A 16,992-nucleotide genomic window follows, 5' to 3' on the forward strand; every position below is an offset into this window, starting at 1 on the left:
CATGCAAGACAGAAGCCGCTGTCTTTTTATGACCCATTGTCAGAAACGACACCCTCCCCCCTCTGCCGCATTCTCCGTGTTGCAAATAAGTAAGTCACTCCCCCAGTCCGATACAGGGGCCGGGTAATTAAACTCTGGCTCTTGAAGGGAGTGTTATCAGAGGATTTGAGGACACATCTTTAGGGTGACCAGAGTATTGTGACCCCAGAATCGGGCAGAGGAACTGCCCTCATGGAGGCATCTTAATAAAAAGCGGCAGGACTGACCGACAGGAAACAGTGAACAGGTGCGTGAGAAGGGCCTTCCTGCCCCACTCGCCACGGAGGGGGTGGGGGGGGGAGGGAGAGTGTGCGGCTCGGAAAGGTTGGTGTGCATCACGGGTGTGGGTGGTAAGTCGGGGCCCGGGCTGCTCTGACGTCAGAGTCCTTGTTCACCGGGAATTCTCAGACGCCACCCGTCACGGGGAGGGCCTGGCCGGAATGCGAGCCGATGATGGCAAGCGGCTCCCTCGTCAAAGGGACAGGAGGAGCATTAGATGACCAAGCAGCTCGCAGAGCAGAGGCGGGCATTCTCCCTACTCTGCCAAATACCCCCGCGGGCGCCTGGGGACTCGCGGGGGCACAGCCAGGGCGGTGGTGCCGAAGGGACTTTGCAAAGGGGCCTGAGATCTGCAGCCAGCATCTCCCCAGCCGCACAGAACCGGGTCAGCGCCAACGCAGACAGCAAGCGGCAGCGGGACATCTGTGTGCACTTTTCCAGCTGAGAGCAGGGGCCCCTCTGCCTGGAAGGGAGAAGGCAGGACCCGCTCTGCGGCTTGGACCGGAGCCAGTATTCCATTTCTTCCTCCTGTGAATTCTTTCTGGAGCTACGATCAACTTAAGGAGGTTCAGAGAGGTGAAGTAACTAGCCCAGAGTCACCCAGCCAGTACGTGGTGACAGAGCCGTGACGCCAGAGGGGCCTGGCCGAGCGGCGGCCTTCCCGGGAGCGCCGCCTCTCCAGCCTCCAGGAAGAAACTCTCTGCTGGAAGGAACTGGCATCGGTCCCTCCCTGCTCTGCGGAGGTGGGACACCCTCGGATTCCCGCCATCCGCCCAAGCCCCCTTCGAGCCCCACAAGTATACTCTTTTCCATCTGCAATCCCGGCCCAAGTGGGGACACAACTCTTTTTCCTACGGTTTTCTTTAACCGCCCGCACCAAGGCAGGAATCAGAAGCAACGCTGCGAAGGCTCTAACTATAGAAGGCAGTAAACAGCATCAGAATGGCCGAGCCTATAAGACCCAAGTCAATCCCGTCCTGACGGCTTGTGGTGGGGACGGGAAGGGTGACTGTCCCACAGAGGGAGCACCCGCCAGCCCCAGTGTTGGGGCTGAGCACTCGACGTACAACTTCCACATCTTCCCCCTGGAGGCAGGTGCCACAGGCACAGCCGTGCAGGCCCCAAAGCCTAGCACCACTTCTGGCCTCTGCCTGTCTCTGCTCTGTACCTGCAGGTTTCCTAAGCCTGGGAAGTAGGCTCCTGGAGACCTTGGCCTTGACCCCCTAGGGTCAGCTCCCCTAGGGCTGCTCACCTGGGTCCATTTCAAGTCCGAAAAACATGCCCATCCGCGGCCACAGGTGGGAGGTGGTGACAGACAGGGACAGAGCTCCCATCCAGCTGGGGCCCCACCCCACATAAAGGAGGCCGCCTTCCCGACACGGATCCAGAGACAGGCGATGCCTTCTAAAAATAGTGGCCCCAGCACCCGTGTGAGAATTAGTCTCCCGTGATTGGCATCTTCCCTCCTATGTTCAAGGATGGAAATGCTCCCCTTTTTTCTCTCTCTCTCTCTCTTTTTTGGAGCATGGGAAGGCAGAGAGGGGCTGGATCTGGCACTGGGGTGGTTTTGCCCAACCTCTGCTAGCTGCGCCACTTAACAGCTAGGGGTCCTTGGGCAAGTCACAAGATTAGATGCTAGAATTTTCTCCCTCCCCCAAATCCGCCTCTCTGGACCAGGGTTTAGTGACAACACTCAACATGATAAAGGGACAGGGGCGCCTGGGTGGTTTGGTCAGTTAGGCCTATCTGACTTCGGCTCAGGTCGTGATCTTGAGGTTCGTGAGTTCGAGCCCCGCGTCCGGCTCTGGGCTGACGGCTCGGAGCCCGGAGCCGGCTTCGGATTCTGCGCCTCCCTCTCTCTCTCTGCCCCTCCCCTGCTCGTGCTCTGTCTCCCTCTGTCTCAAAAATAAATAAACCTCAAAAAAATTAAAAAATAAAATAAAATATGTATTCAGTTCTGCAAATGTTTGGAACCTAAGAGGGCACTAGGTCACCATCTCAGGGACGATGGGGCCGGAACTCTTAGCGACTCAGTGCTTCACGGCCAGCAGGACACAGCATGGTACAATCTGGTCCTAAAGGAGCTGACACTCGGTGTCATGACACTTACCCTTGGTGTCACCCTGTCAGGAAGATGCTGCTCTCAGCGTTTTAGAGACACGGAGGTTAAGCCTGAGGGATTCCCACTTGCCTGAGGCCACGCAGCTGGCGAGGTTACATTCAGGACTCGGGTTCACGGCTCGTCAAAGCCGCACCCTTACCGGAAGCCAGTGGTTTCCCAATCGTGCTCCGTGGAACCCTATAGTCTGTCAGAGGTTGTCATGGAGGGAGGGTTGGGACCACGAGGGATCAAGGGGAAGGTTTTCTCATGAGCCCAAGAAAGGCCTGGGGTTCGAGAGAGATCCGAGGAGACCACGAGGTGCCAACAGCTCTCAGTGGCAGAACCCCAGGAGGAAGAGGAGCTTGCCAAAGACGGACGTGCTCCCCCGCACTCGGGGTCCTCAGACCAACACCCCCGATCTGCGAGCGGGGGAGGAGTGCCTCAAAACGCAAATCAATCTACTGGCAAGAAAAGAGTGTTGCATTTCCTTAAGTTTATTTATTTATTTTGAGAGAGAGAGAGAGCACAAACAGGGGAGGGACAGAGAGAGAGGATCCCAAGTAGGCTCCGTGCTGTCGGTGCAGAGCCTGACGCGGGGCTTGAACCCCCGAACCATGACATCACGACCTGAGCCGAAATCAAGAGCCGGGTGCTTAACCGACTGAGCCACCCAGGCGCCCGGGGTGTTGCATTTAAAAATATACATCTGAGTTTGCGTATGAAGATTCACATCACATGCCTACACCTATCCGAGAAAAGTGACCTTATAAAAGAAATACAGCACAGTGTTAGCGGGGCGATGAAATCTGGGGGGGGAGTATTTTCCCATGCCCTTCTGTATATTTTCTGGGTTTTCACACGTTCCTCAACGAATATTTCGTAAAAGATAACAGTGAAAAAGGAAAGTTGTTTTTTTGTGGTGTGTGTGTGTGTGTGGGGGGGTGTTATTATTATTTTTTTAAAGGAACAAGTTAGGAACCATTCCCGTAACTGGATTATTCCAGTAGACCTAATAAACCCAGGTTACCAGAAATGATTCTTTGGCCATCCCACTCCAAAACGGAACAGTTGGGTGTCCCTGCCAACATTTCCCAAGAGAGGGGAGGAGTTCTCTGCAGGGATAAATGTGTCAGCACCCACGAAAACCCAGCACTCCGGGCGGGCGGCTTTGGGATCCGCCGACTACATCCAGCTCAGAGGCAGGTAATCCGTGACGCTGTGCGTGCTGGGAGCAAAGGAACCCACTTTTCTAGGGTGGCTCTAGGCGTTGGCCTGGAGCCTGGGAGGCGGGAGGGAGTCAGGAGGGAGCCAGGGACGGCTCTGGCACTGGCCCCGAATGCCACGCCCTCTGAAGACAAGTCCTCTCTCTGGGTCTGGGTCTTCACCCCTGCAAAGGGTACCACGAGGGCTTCTGTGGCCCTTTCTGCCTCCAATACGCTTGGATTCTGACTCTAGCCAGCTGGGTACCCCCACACACGGGACCGACAGGGCCCCAACTCCGCCGAGGGGCCCGAGGGGCCTCCCCTTGTCTGGCACAGGGCACTGCCCTCACCGCGTGGCGCAGACAGAACTGTTGTACGGGGTCCCTCCGGGCAGAGGCCACACGGTCTCAGTGGGGGCTGTTTCGTGGCTCCTCTCCCCTCCAGCGTCCCCGGCCAAACAGACAGGCAGGCTGTGTCTATCCAGCAACCGAGAGGACGGGCTGGTCAGAAACAGAGCCAGCCTGCTAACTTGCCCAAACAAAGTTCTTTTTCTCCAGAAATAATTTGGGAAGGCGGGGGGGGGGGGGGGGGGTAGGGGTTGGGCTGTTTAACGCTTCCAAAGAAACGGTTGCAGCAGCCAAAGGGTAAACAAAGTGTTGAGGCGATTCAACTGCACCGCCCCTGGTGCTTGTCTGAAAGTGTTTCCGGGCCTCTCGATGGAAAGGGGTTCAACCCCCTCCTCGGCCGCCCCTCCCTCTCCTCCCCTCCCCAGCCCCCCTCCCCATCTCAGAAGCTGCCCTTTTCTCCTCTGGACTCTGAGACTGAGTGGGCAGAGCCCGAAGGTACATAATCCTGTTTGCTGTGGTCACCGGCTTTGAACCCCGCCTCTCTCTGATCTTTCCTCCATTCCTTCTCCCGGTGGAATCGTTGCTCTGGCTTAGCTGGTAGTTTCAGAGTTGGGGGTGGCATGTGGGGGGAGGCGCACCTGCTATGAGCCGGGCCCCTCCATAGCTTCACAAAGCTAACAGAGGCAGAGACTAGAACACAGGCCACACAGGGGGCAGGGGGAGGCGGTCGGGACACCATCGGGCCCCCCAAGACTTAAAAGAGCTTTGTTTTCCAGAGTTGAGGGCAGTTGGAATGTCACCCCTCTTGGCTTTGGGGCTCCTGGTGGCTGGGCTCTGCCCCACTGTCCGCTGCCTCCTGGGGGGCAGGCTTGGCCCCGAGATAGCCACCCAGGAGGTGCAACACACTGGGCCGCCCTTGGACAGCCTCCGATTGGCCTCCAGCAACACTGCCTTCACCTTCAGCCTCTACAAGCGGTTGGTTTCAAAGACCCCCAATAAGAACGTCATCTTCTCCCCGCTGAGCATCTCCACCGCCTTGGCTTTCCTATCCTTGGGGGCCCGCGGCACCACCCTCACGGAGATCCTCGAAGGCCTCAAGTTCAACCTCACGGAGACCCCCGACACGGAAATCCACCGGGGCTTCCAGCACCTTCTGCAGAGCCTCAGCCGGCCCAGCGACGAGCTACAGCTGAGCGTGGGCAACGCCATATTTGTCAGCGAGGGGCTGAAGCTGCTGGAGAAGTTCAGGGAAGATGCCAGGGCGCTCTACGCCTCCGAGGCCTTCTCCACCGACTTCCAGGACTCGGCTGCCGCCGAGAAGCTTATCAACGACTTCGTGAAGAATAGGACCCAGGGGAAAATTGTGGACTTGGTCAAGGACCTTGACCTGCACACAGCAATGGTCTTGGTGAACTACATCTTCCTTAAAGGTGAGTGCCCGGCTTGGGGTTTGGAAGGAAATGGATCAGATCTGATCTGTTAGTTCTGCTCCGGCGGGGCCGTCTCTGGCCTGGTGTAGCAAACCGTGTTATTAGGGAAACCGTCACACAGCAGGTGCCCTTGGTCCTGGGTGGGCGGAGGGGAGGAGGCGCGGCACCAACGTCCCTCCCTGCCTGTAAGCACGGTCTTCTCTTAAGGTTTTCCAAATGACGCTGGGACGGGCCCAGTAACCCTTGGACTGAGTCAGAGTCAAACTTGCCTGCTCACCAGAAGGCAGGCGCTGCCCTTTCAAGTCGCTCTTGGGTGGGTGGGAACTTCAGCTTCTTCCCTGAAGAGACGCCTTTGGACATGCTCTAGAAGCCCTCTGCCAGTGCCACACCAGTGGGACCGTTCTGACCTGGACTGGGTCCTGCCCAGGGACTCAGCCTCTGGGAGTCCCAGCCCGTCTGGGGGCCATGAACACAGGAAGACAGCGTGTAAGGAGCCTGGCCAACCCAGGGTCCTGTAATAACGGGGGAGCTTATGCTCCCCTATAAGCTTTTCTTTTAAGTTTATGTATTTATTTTGGGAGACAGAGAGAGACAGAGCAGGGGAGGGGCAGAGAGAGAGGGAGAGAGAGAATCCCAAGCAGGCTCTGCACTGTCAGTGTGGAGCCCGACGCGGGGCTTGACCTCACGAACCGTGAGATCACGACCGGAGCTGAAAATGAGAGCCGGCCGCTTAACCGCACCCCCGATCCTCTATGATCTTGAGGGTGGTACCAGCAGGGTCACCATTCTGGGGAAGCGCCCTGGGGGAGGGCAATATCCCGGCCAGGACCCCTTCCCAGATTCTGCTTGGTCCAGTGCCCCATCCCATGGGTAGAAACCCAGCAAACACAGACCTCAGCCCATAAATTCGGGAGAGACGGGGTGCAAACAGAGTCAGCCTTGGGGAGCCAATGGGGACGAAAAACAGACGCGACCCAAAGCCTGATCATGGAGTCAGGGAGCCATCAGGTGTCTGAGAGACAAGAGCTGAGGGGAGACACGGCAAGTCTGCAGGAGGGGCTCTGGCTGGGTCCCCGGCCCCGGCAGGTGAAGGCGCGGAACCAGATTTCTCTGTAAAACGAATGTGGGCCGGATGCGCCCCGTCTGTTCTTTGTGTCTCCTGTGGTTTCCCCTCCTACCACCCTGCCCTGCCCAAGGATTTTCTCCTCCAAATTCTCCTCCCCAGGGACATGCCAGCCGGTGGGCTTCCCCCCCACCCCCACCCTGGTGCCTCTATCAATGAAGCTCAGGCCCGGGGGGTGGGGGAGGGGAGGGGGCGGCTCGCTTTCCCAGCAAAGGAGCTCCCACCCACCCTGCTGAGTGCTCCAGTCCTCCTGGGGACAGAGACCTGTGCCCTCTCCTCGGCTGACCTCTGCCCTGCCCTCACGTCCCCACTTGGCCCCTCGTTTCAGCCCGTTTGACGAGGCTGTGCGCGTGTGCGGACCGCCGGGCGAGGTCAACGACCGGGTGGCCAACTGGCGGTTACGAGCATTGTCCCTTTCAGGGGGCCAGGGGTTTCCCATTCCTCCCCAGGCGGCAGCGCCCCGGGGTCCCTCCCCCCTCTCTCCCTGACCCCTCCCCGTCTCTCTTGCACCTGCTCGTCCCGGCTTCCGGCAGGTGTCTCGCTCACCACGATGAACCGGATCTTCGTTCCACGGCCCCTTCCCCGTCCCGACCTGCGGGGCTCACCCCCGTCTCCGGCGGCCCGCCCGCTTGGCCCCCCCCCCAGGCAGGGCCGTCCCTAAGAGGCCAGTGGGTGCCTGGCGGTGCGCCCCCGGGGAACCCGGGCAGAGAAGGGGTAGAGGCCCGGCAGCCCCGTGTTCACGGAGTCCTCTGACCTTCAGCCAAATGGAAGACGCCCTTCGACCCCCACAACACGTTCGAGGCGAAGTTCCACGTGAGCAAGAGGAGGAGGGTGACGGTGCCCATGATGGACCTCGAGGACGTGGAGGTGCCTTACTTCCGGGACGAGCGGCTGGCCTGCACCGTCGTGGAGCTCCAGTACGCCAGCAACGACAGCGCGCTCTTTGTTCTCCCCGACCAGGGCAGGATGGAGGCCGTGGAGGCCGTGCTGCAACCAGAGACGCTGAGGGGGTGGAGACACTCACTGCGGCTGAGGTGACTGCCCCTCCCTCCTCCTCCGTCGCTCTCCCCCACTCCCCGTGTCCCCAGCGCGCGGGACCCCCCTGATGTCCCCGGCCGGGGCTGCAGTGCTGGGAGAACCGGTCCCAGCACACGTGGGGCTTGGGGTTACCTTGCCCTTGGCCCATTTACTCCTCCATCGCATAGGTTAATTGAGCAGCTACGATGGGCCAGGCACTAATTTTAAATAGGTAAATTGTTCAGTATGTTGGACCTGAAGAAATGAAGGTGTGGGGGTGGAGAATAGAGCAGGGTAAAATGATTAGGAACACTGAACCCACCAGGAGGTGGTTAGTGATTTGAAATAGGATCGCCAGCAGGTGGTATCTGAGCATCGGCATGACCAGGCGTGAGGGACCCAAGCCCTGCGGGTATGTTAGGGAAAAGCATTCCTGGCAGAGGGAACGGCCAGTGCGGAGCCTGCGTACAAAGCCTGGTCTGCCTGAGGATTGGTGAGGCGAGACAGGCTGGAGCAGAGTGAGAGTTAGGAGAAGTCGGGGGGCCCCACGGGATGGCTCTGGTCAAGCAGGGCCATGCAGACGCCGGGGAAACCGCAACTCTCCCTCCTCTGAGTGCAATGCGGAGTCATGGCAAGGTCTGCGCCGAAGACGGAGTGGCCTGAGTACTGTTTTAAAAAGACCACCCAGGAAGCTGAGTGGAGAACTGACCGTCGAGGACAGGCACGGAGGCAGGAGGACCTGTTAGGAGCCCGGTGCCGCAATAAGTGTGAGAAGTGGTCAGGGGCCAGGTCAACCTGAGGGTCGAGACGGGCTGGGACATGGAATGCACAAGAGCAAAGTCAAGGGGACGAGCAAGGCAAGGAGCGTCCTGGGCCCGGTCCCCGCGGTGGGGACACGGGGCGGCAGTCGCAGGTCAGATCCCTGGAAGCCCCACGACACAGGGACCCCGCTCTCTCACCCACGTTGCGTGTTGCAACGCTTCCTTCCTCCAACGGCAAACAGCCGCTGCACGGCAGGGGCTTGATGATCGGGTGTCGACGGGTAGAATATTCATCACACGCCTTTAATTTACAAAGCGCTGAGGAAATATATGCCTCTGCGCATTCCCAGCCCATGAAGGGTGCTAGGAATGGGTGAGTCAATGGATGGATGCCTGGATGGACGAATGAATGAATTTGGAGAGGAATGGATATCCTCCCTGCTCATGGGACTCAAGGTTCAATGGGAGACGCAGCCCCCTCACGTCTGGCAACTGTAACACCAGACGGTGACAAGAGCCTGGAGGGATATAAACAGACAGAGGGAAGTGTGAAGGTGGGGAGCTTTTGCTCCCAGAACTCCCCACCAGTTCCGCTCAGAAGCAGAAGAAGCCCCTGCCCTCGGGGAGCTCTCCAGACAGCCAAGATGGGGGCCTTCAGTTGCGCGTTTCAGGACCCCCTCGAATAGAATCCCTTCACGTCCAGCCCCAGCCCCGGCCGCTCATCCCCAACACCAAGGCCTCCCTCCACTCTGTGAAGCATCCTCTCTCCTTCCTGCCTTCCTACAAGTCCATCCACCTGCCTCCTGTTCCCATCTCCACCCGGCGAGCTCCTTCCTCCCCTTCAGGACTCAGGCTTGACGCCACCTCCTACAGGAAGCCTTCCTGGTGCCCGTGGAGCATTCTGTGGAATCCCTGTCGGAGACCGTGTGTTTCCCGCTGTCCTGCAAGCTTGCGGGGGAGGACCGGGGCGGGCATGGGTGCCGCCACAGCCCCGGCCCTGGCCCCCTGCCTGGCACACGTAGGCACTCGCAGATGTGCATGGATAATTAATGAATTAAGAAGAGTCAGCACAAGGGGTCAAGAAACTGAGGAAAAGAGGGGTGCCCGGGTGGCCGAGTCGGTTAATCGTCCGTCTCTGGATTTCGGCTCGGGTCATAATCTCACGGTTTGTGAGTTCAAGCCCCACACTGGGCTCTGCACTGTCAGTGCAGAGCCTGCTTGGGATTCTCTCTCTCTCTCTCTCTCTCTCTCTCTCTCTGTGCCCCTTCCCTACTCAGGTTCTCTCTCTCTCTCTCTCCCTCTCTCTCCCTCCTCCCCCCTCAAAATACATAAATAAACTTAAAAAAAGAAGAAGAAACTGAGGAAATGAGTACTTATTTCCAACAAGGTGGCTGGAAAGGAAACCAGGGAAGACCACGCTGGGAGGCGGGAGAAGGTGAGCATTGGGTCAGGCAGGTTCACCTGAAACTTTCTCTTTTCCCAGGTGGATAGACCACCTGTACCTGCCCAAGTTTTCCATCTCCAGCAGCTATAATCTGGAAGCCATACTCCCCCAGCTGGGCGTGACGAAAGTCTTCACCAACCAGGCCGACCTGTCGGGAATCACGGGGGAGAGGAACCTGGCAGTTTCCCAGGTGAGTCTTTAAACCGTACGTGACTCATCCTCCATATCTGAGCTCGAATGGTAAAGGCCGGGCGGACGTTTGGGTCCTCTTGAATTTGCATAAATCACTGCATTTCTCATTATCCGGCTCCCCTCCCCGGGACTTGCGCAAGCCCGGGCGAGCTGGGCTGCAACCGTGTTGAAAGCCGGTCCCCACCTCCCCTTGCCATATAATGTGACACGGAAGCCACGCGTGGGGGAGCGCTGGGACGGAATGAGAGGTGGACCCCATCCCGTGCTCCACCTTTTTAAAAAAAAATGTTTTTTTAATGTTTATATTATTTTTGAGACAGAGAGAGACAGAGTGCAAGCGGGGGAGGGGCAGAGAGAGAGAGGGAGACACAGCATCCGAAGCAGGCTCCGGGCTCCGAGCCGTCAGCACAGAGCCCGAGGCGGGGCTCGAACTCACGAACCGTGAGATCGTGACCTGAGCCGAAGTCGGATGCTCAACCGACTGAGCCACCCCGGCGCCCCCTGTGCCCCACCTTTTACTGCCAACAGTGGCAAATAATTACAGTGCTGGAACCCTCAAGTTTTCATCTGTAAATGGGGGTGGTGGTTCTTGGCCAGTGTGCAGTGCCCGGCAGAGTAGGGGAGAGGCACTAGATAATCACAGCCACGGGGCAATGGTGATGGAAATGCCCCGAGGGTGTGAAAGGAGAATACAGGGGCCCTTGCGCTACGCTTCTGGAAACAAGGTCCCCAGATGAAGCGGGGCGTCTGAGCCTTCCGCTCTCCTCCGCGCCCCACTTTCCAAAGGGTGCGGTGATGGAGAGACGTGTGCAGAGGGGCCCATGCGGTCCAGGGATGTGAAGCCCCATGACACCCAAAGTCGCCAAGGGGCCCGAGCACATTTCAGATGGAACAGGAGAGGTGCTAAAACCAGTGGGGCCCTTCCTGTCTGCAGGGATGTCTGCGGCGGCTGCTTCAAGGCCGAGAAGCTGCCAGAAAGTTGCTTGCGAGAAAAATGCCTCGTATGACCCTTGACCCTCCCTCTACATTATATGGAGTGGTTTTGGGGGGCAGCACAGTCCCTGGACTCAGACAGAGAGGCACTCAGATCAGGGTGCCCTCCCTCTGCGTCTCCATGACCCTGAGCCTCAGTTTGTGCATCTGTGCGTTGGGTCTGTCCAAGACCGCTGCCAGGGTCGTCGGGAGGAACAAACAAACAGATCCGGCTGAGCAGCGCAATGACAGGCCAGGGTAGACGCCCCCTCGGGACTCTCGAGCGGGCTGTTCACCTCTTGCCCACCCCATCTGCGGTGGCTGACGGTCTTGCGTTCCCACAGGTGGTCCACAAGACCGTGCTCGACGTGACCGAGGTGGGCACGGAAGCAGCGGCGGCCACGGGAAGCAAAATTATGTTGATGTCTGGAAAAATTGGCCCACTGACCACTGTGCGTTTCAACAGGCCGTTTCTGCTGTCCATACTCAGCAAAGACACCCAGGACATCCTCTTTTGGGGTAAAGTCGCCAACCCCAATCAAGCCTAGGGCCCCCCCTCTGAGGTGCCGGGCGCCCGGGTCTCCAGACGCAGCCTGGCCTCTGCGCACCAAGGAGCCACCTGCCAGGCCCTGCCTGGCTCATCCTTTAGACGGTGACCGTGACTCTGCCTGGTGGCTTCCACCTGCACAGGGAGCTTGTGGACTTTTTGATCGGCGGCTCTGAGACCTCCAGACAGCAATAAACCACCTTTCTCGGACAGGACGCTCTCCTTGTGCCTTTCTACCCTGACCTGCCTGACTCCACGGCCCTGCAGCTGCCTGTGCCCAGGGGCCAAGCTCCAGAACCTTCCACCGGGCTCAGTCTCACCCAGGCTCTGGGCCCCTCTGCTTGCGGCACTCGTGGCCAAGCCCACCTGGACCTCAGGCCCGGGACGGGAGGAGAGCCTGCGGCCTGGTTGTCTTCTGTGGGCTCCCCTGTCCCGGGTTCCAGTCTCGCTTTTTTTCCCTCCCCTGGGCCCAGATGTGTCTACGCATGGACCCCCACCCCCGACCCTGACCACATCTGGCACAGCCCCTGGACCTCTGGCTCCCGGGCCTTCTCTCCTCCGGGATGCCTCCTTTCACCGCGCCCCCCCAGCATGCCCAATCCAGGGAGAAGAGCTGCTTTGTAGGTTCCCGGCCGGAGTTCCTCGCCTGCTTCACCAGTCCTGAGTCCTCTCCAACAGATGGAACCCTCAGCAAGCAAATGAGGCATAAAAGGACAACTGCAGTTAAAACCTATAGGTGATTCTGAGCCCCATTTTATAGATGAGGAAACTGAGGAACAGAGAGGCTCAGTAATTTCCCCCAAGCCCACACAGCTAGGAATTATTGCCAGCGGGGTATTATCCCAACCTGCTAGGTGTCAAGAGGACCGCTCCGAGCCACAAAGAGATTCTGCCCTTGAAGATTCTCGCAGTGATGGGGGTGGGGGGGGCCCGGGTGGCTCAGTCAGTTAAGCGTCCGACTCTTGGTTTCAGCTTGGGTCGCGATCTCACGGTTTGGTGAGTTCAAGCCCCGTGTCAGGCTCCGTGCAGGCAGTGTGGAGCCGGCTTGAGATTCTCTCTCTCTCTCTCTCTCTCTCTCTGCCCCTCCCCCGGTCATGTCTCCCTCAAAATAAATAAATAAACTTAAAAAAATAAAAATTAAAAATTTTTTTTTTCAACGTTTATTTATTTTTGGGACAGAGAGAGACAGAGCATGAACGGGGGAGGGGCAGAGAGAGAGGGAGACACAGAATCGGAAACAGGCTCCAGGCTCTGGGCCATCAGTCCAGAGCCTGACGCGGGGCTCGAACTCACGCACCGCAAGATCGTGACCTGGCTGAAGTCGGACGCTTAACCGACTGCGCCACCCAGGCGCCCCCAAAAATAAAAATTTTAAAAAAAGATTCTCTCTCTCTCTCCCTCTGCCCCTCCCCAACTCATGGTCTCTCCCTCTCTCTCTCTTTCAATCTAAAATAAAAAAAATAAATAAAATAAACAAAGAAGAAAAGATTCTCACAGTGATGACCCTCACAGACTTGGAATCTGCTGGGCAAGACTGATGGTGAAGCAAGGCTCTGGAAGCTAAGAGCAAAGCACCGAACTCAGGGAAGTCAGAGAAGACTTCCTGGAGGAGGTGACCCCTGTGCTGTAATCGGAGGAAGAGTAGAAGGCGGTTGAGTGAACAGAGAGGAGGGTGTTCTGGGCAGGGGAAGGTGACGGAGGCACTTTCAGGAAACCGGAGGCTGCGGGACAGCTTGGACCAGCGAGCAGAGGGGCTTCTAAGGGGAGAGGGCTGTGGCAGGACTGCTGAGGGCCTGGTGGCTCAGCGAGGGTTCTGGAATGGTTTCCGAGAGCCGCAGGCAGCTTTAAAGGAGCTTAAACAGGGAGCTGACGGGAGCAGGTTTGCACACTAGAACGCAGACACTGGTTGCTGTGCAGAGAAGTGATTAGCGGCCTGGGACAGGGGTGTGGGCTGGGCATGGCAGGTGCTTCGAAAGGACAAGGGCACGGCTGGAGAGAGAGAACAGGGACGGTTCGCAGGCTGTGATGACAGCCGATGTCACGTTACGGGTAGATTCGCAGGAGACGGCCAAGGGATTCGCTTCAGGGGTTTGGGAGAGAAATCTGGGCTGGGGCGTAGCAAGCGGTCAGGATCTGTCCCCCTGGATGGGCAAGGGAGCGTTGAGGGGGACGAGCCCCCCCCCCCCCAGAGTGAGTGCGACGGACTGTGAAGAGAAGGGCAGGGAGAGTGGCCTGAGTTGTCACCCCAGGACCAAGAGGAGAGCTGCGGAGGGGACGGGGGGAGGGCTGGGAAGTGAAGCAGGGAATGAATGAACCCAGGGGATGAGATAGTGAGCAGGCCCCATATCCTAAGCCCTGACCGTTCTGCCCCCGGATTGCGCGCTTGTGACTCAGTCCCCTAGATGGGACTTCGGCCTCTTCGACAGCACCCCACGCAGGTGGGGAAGCCAGGCGATCCCTCCTGAGCTCTCATTCGCCCCGTGGGAGAAATCACAGGCTGACAAGGGCTCTCCAGGCACCAAGCGGTGCCGCCCTGGGAGAGGAGTCAAACCGTCCCTCTTCCTGCCTCCGGTGCATCCAAACTGGGATTTCTTTTTTGCTCCAAGGATGTTCTGGAGCTTTCCCACTGGACTCTTGGACTGTTCACAAAGACTCTCTCGTCCAGGTCAGCGCTCTCCAGGGACTCCGAGACCGCAGCCGAGAGGGCTGGAGGTCGGCGTGACTGTTACCTGACACACGGGTGGGCGAGATGCCTCCCGGGCCCCTCAGGGTATGGCGCAGGACCCCAAAGTCCCCCCAAGGGCATTCGGTCCACGGAAGGGTGCCAAGTCTTGCTGTCGAAAGAGAGATACAAGCGAGGGGCATCTTATCTGGCCATCTCACTGACGTCACCCACAATGCTTTGGGAGTCTGTCCGAAGAGTGGTGGGTAACAGGGCCCTATCACAAACGGGCGACTCGCTGACTAGGCTATGCTTCAGCACCATCGCTCTGCCCGCACAGGGGAGGATGCGTGGTTGGGGGCGGGCTGGGGCGGGAGAGGAGCTGCAGGATGGCCAGATGTTGTAGCCCGAGCTACGGAACTGGGGAGGCGTGCAGAGAACGGGGGCTGCCCGGAGAGACGTCAGCAGGTGCCATGACGAGGACTTAGTGGCTGATTGCGCAAAGGACAGGAAAGAATCGAGGCTGACACCCAGGTTGCTAGGTCGGGAGCTCGGGAAGCTGGAAACGATACCCTGCTGTGGGGGCTCGGGATTACAGAAAGAACATTCTTCTGCAGGAAGGCGATGAGCTCAGATGCGGACGCGTGCAGTTGGAGATGCCCGTGGGTCACGTCAGAAGAGATGTCCATGTAGATCTGCAGCTCGGTAAGAGGGAAGGAGACGGATGGCACGGTCGGCGTGTTGACTGAGACAGTGAGCGGAGACAGATATCTCAGGGAGCGCGCGCGGGGCCGAGAGCCCAGAGGTGCCCTTAACCAAACACCAACATCTGAGGGAATTCCAAGCAGACCACAAGGGAGGCCGCAAAGGAGGGTGGTCTCGTGAAGGCCCAAGGATGAAGGTGCCACAGCAGAGACGGATGGCCAGCACGGAGCGGGCGAGCAGTCCCAGGGCGAAGAGCATCCTCTAGAACCGTCCCAACGCTGGTCCGCAGGCGACTTTGGCAGGAACAACCACGGGGGAGGGTGAGACCAGGAAGTGGCGTTGGGGGCTGGGCAGACGAGCAGTCGGGGGGGGGGGGGAATCTACACCGTCAACATCACTCCGCCGCTGTTTGGCATCGAAAGGCAGGGAAGAGGGGACCTTGAGAGTCATTTAGAAAACGTGAGGATTGTCTTTCCATTTTTTTTAAATAATGAGAGTCTTGAGCATGCTTATTTTCCTTTTTAAAAGTGTTTTTTTGGGGGCGCCTGGGTGGCGCAGTCGGTTAAGCGTCCGACTTCAGCCAGGTCACGATCTCGCGGTCCGGGAGTTCGAGCCCCGTCAGGCTCTGGGCTGATGGCTCAGAGCCTGGAGACTGTTTCCCATTCTGTGTCTCCCTCTCTCTCTGCCCCTCCCCCGTTCATGCTCTGTCTCTCTCTGTCCCAAAAATAAATAAACGTTGAAAAAAAAAATTAAAAAAAAAAGTTGTTTGTTTGTTTTTTTTTTTTAATTAGAGCAAATGCAGGGGCGAGGGGCAGAGGGAGAGAGGGAGAGAGACTTACGCAGGACTCCATGCTCAGCGTGGAGCTCAAGGCAGGGCTCGATCCCATGATCCTGGGATCCTGGGATCACGACCTGAGCCGAAATCGAGAGTTGGACGTCCAGTCAACTGAGCCACTCAGGTGCCCCTTGAGCATGTTTTAATAATAAAATTCCGAACGCGAGTTTGAAGACAGAAAATAGAAGAAGTTAGTCGTGGGTGGTGAAATGGGGGCTGGATGGGACGCCAAGCACAGGAGGGGGAGCCCTGGGCCCCACAGGTGGCACGCCATTCTAGGGAGAAGATACAGAGGGCAAAAGCATGACTCTAAGCACCTTGGCAGAAAGGTGAGGGAGCGCCCCTCAAACGGCTCCTACTTTCCCCTGTGCTGCAGAGAAGAATGTTCCCTACTGAATCCATCTTGGGGAAGCAAATGAACCAGAGGTCTGGGGAGGGGGAGACAAGGAGACATCAGGGAATCTCCAGGTTCTGGTAGGTGTGATTAGGCTTGGGTCCCATGTCACTGACCTGTGCAGGTGCATGGTTGCCGGGAATCTCGGGAGTCCAGACACAGACCCAAGGGGGCGGACTGCAGGATCCTACCAGAGTCAAAGTCTGCCCTGCCTGCAGGGATGGGGGAACCACGGGCAAAGTGATTCCATGTGAAAATAATGACCCAGAGTCGTTGGTATGATAGGATTGTTGTCCTCCAGGTTGCAGAAACAGGAAGTAATGACAGGGAGGCTGATGGGGAAAGAAGGGGTGTCTGGAAACGAGATGGTGCTTGGAGTTTGAAGAGGCGATGGTCCAGCGAAGTTGTGCACGTGGGATGATCTGTCTCCTGGCGAAAGGCTTACGCTTGCCCAGCATTTTATACAGATCTATGGGTGGAGAAATGTGGGGGAGGAGGAGGATGGGGAAATGTGGAGGAAGCAGGGAAATGTGGGGAAGAGGGGAAGATGGGGAACTGTGGGGGAATGGGGAAATGTGGGGGAGGGGGAGGATGAGGAAATGGGGGCAGGAAAGGATGAGGAAATGGGGGGAATGGGGAAATGTGGGGGAGGGGGGAGGATGGGGATATGGGGAGGGGGGATGGGGAAATGGAGGAGGGGAGAAGATTGGGAAATGGGGGGAATGGGGAAATGTGGGGGAGGGGGGAGGATGGGGAAATGGGGGCAGGAAAGGATGGGGAAATGGGGGGAATAGGGAAATGTGGGGGAGGAGGAAGGATGGGGAAATGGGGGGAATGGGGAAATGTGGGGGAAGAGGAAGGATGGGGAAATGGGGGGAGTGGAGGGAGGATGCCTACAGATTCCACGCATCTTGTTCTCCTCTCTCAAGCTTCTCAGACCTT

General features: G+C 58.1%; 1 protein-coding gene across 1 annotated transcript; it reads left to right on the forward strand.

The window, feature by feature from the left end:
• The first annotated feature begins 3,567 nt into the window (after positions 1-3,567).
• Positions 3,568-12,559, forward strand: SERPINA3 (serpin family A member 3). Its single transcript, XM_032593452.1, has 5 exons — positions 3,568-3,622; positions 4,745-5,398; positions 7,282-7,555; positions 9,783-9,933; positions 11,252-12,559. The coding sequence occupies exons 2-5, from the start codon at positions 4,762-4,764 to the stop codon at positions 11,453-11,455; spliced, it is 1,266 nt and encodes a 421-aa protein (XP_032449343.1). The 5' UTR covers positions 3,568-3,622; positions 4,745-4,761; the 3' UTR covers positions 11,456-12,559.
• Positions 12,560-16,992: the final 4,433 nt, after the last annotated feature.

This window comes from Lynx canadensis, chromosome B3, assembly GCF_007474595.2.
Source record: "Lynx canadensis isolate LIC74 chromosome B3, mLynCan4.pri.v2, whole genome shotgun sequence".
Classification (NCBI taxonomy): Eukaryota; Metazoa; Chordata; class Mammalia; order Carnivora; family Felidae; genus Lynx; species Lynx canadensis.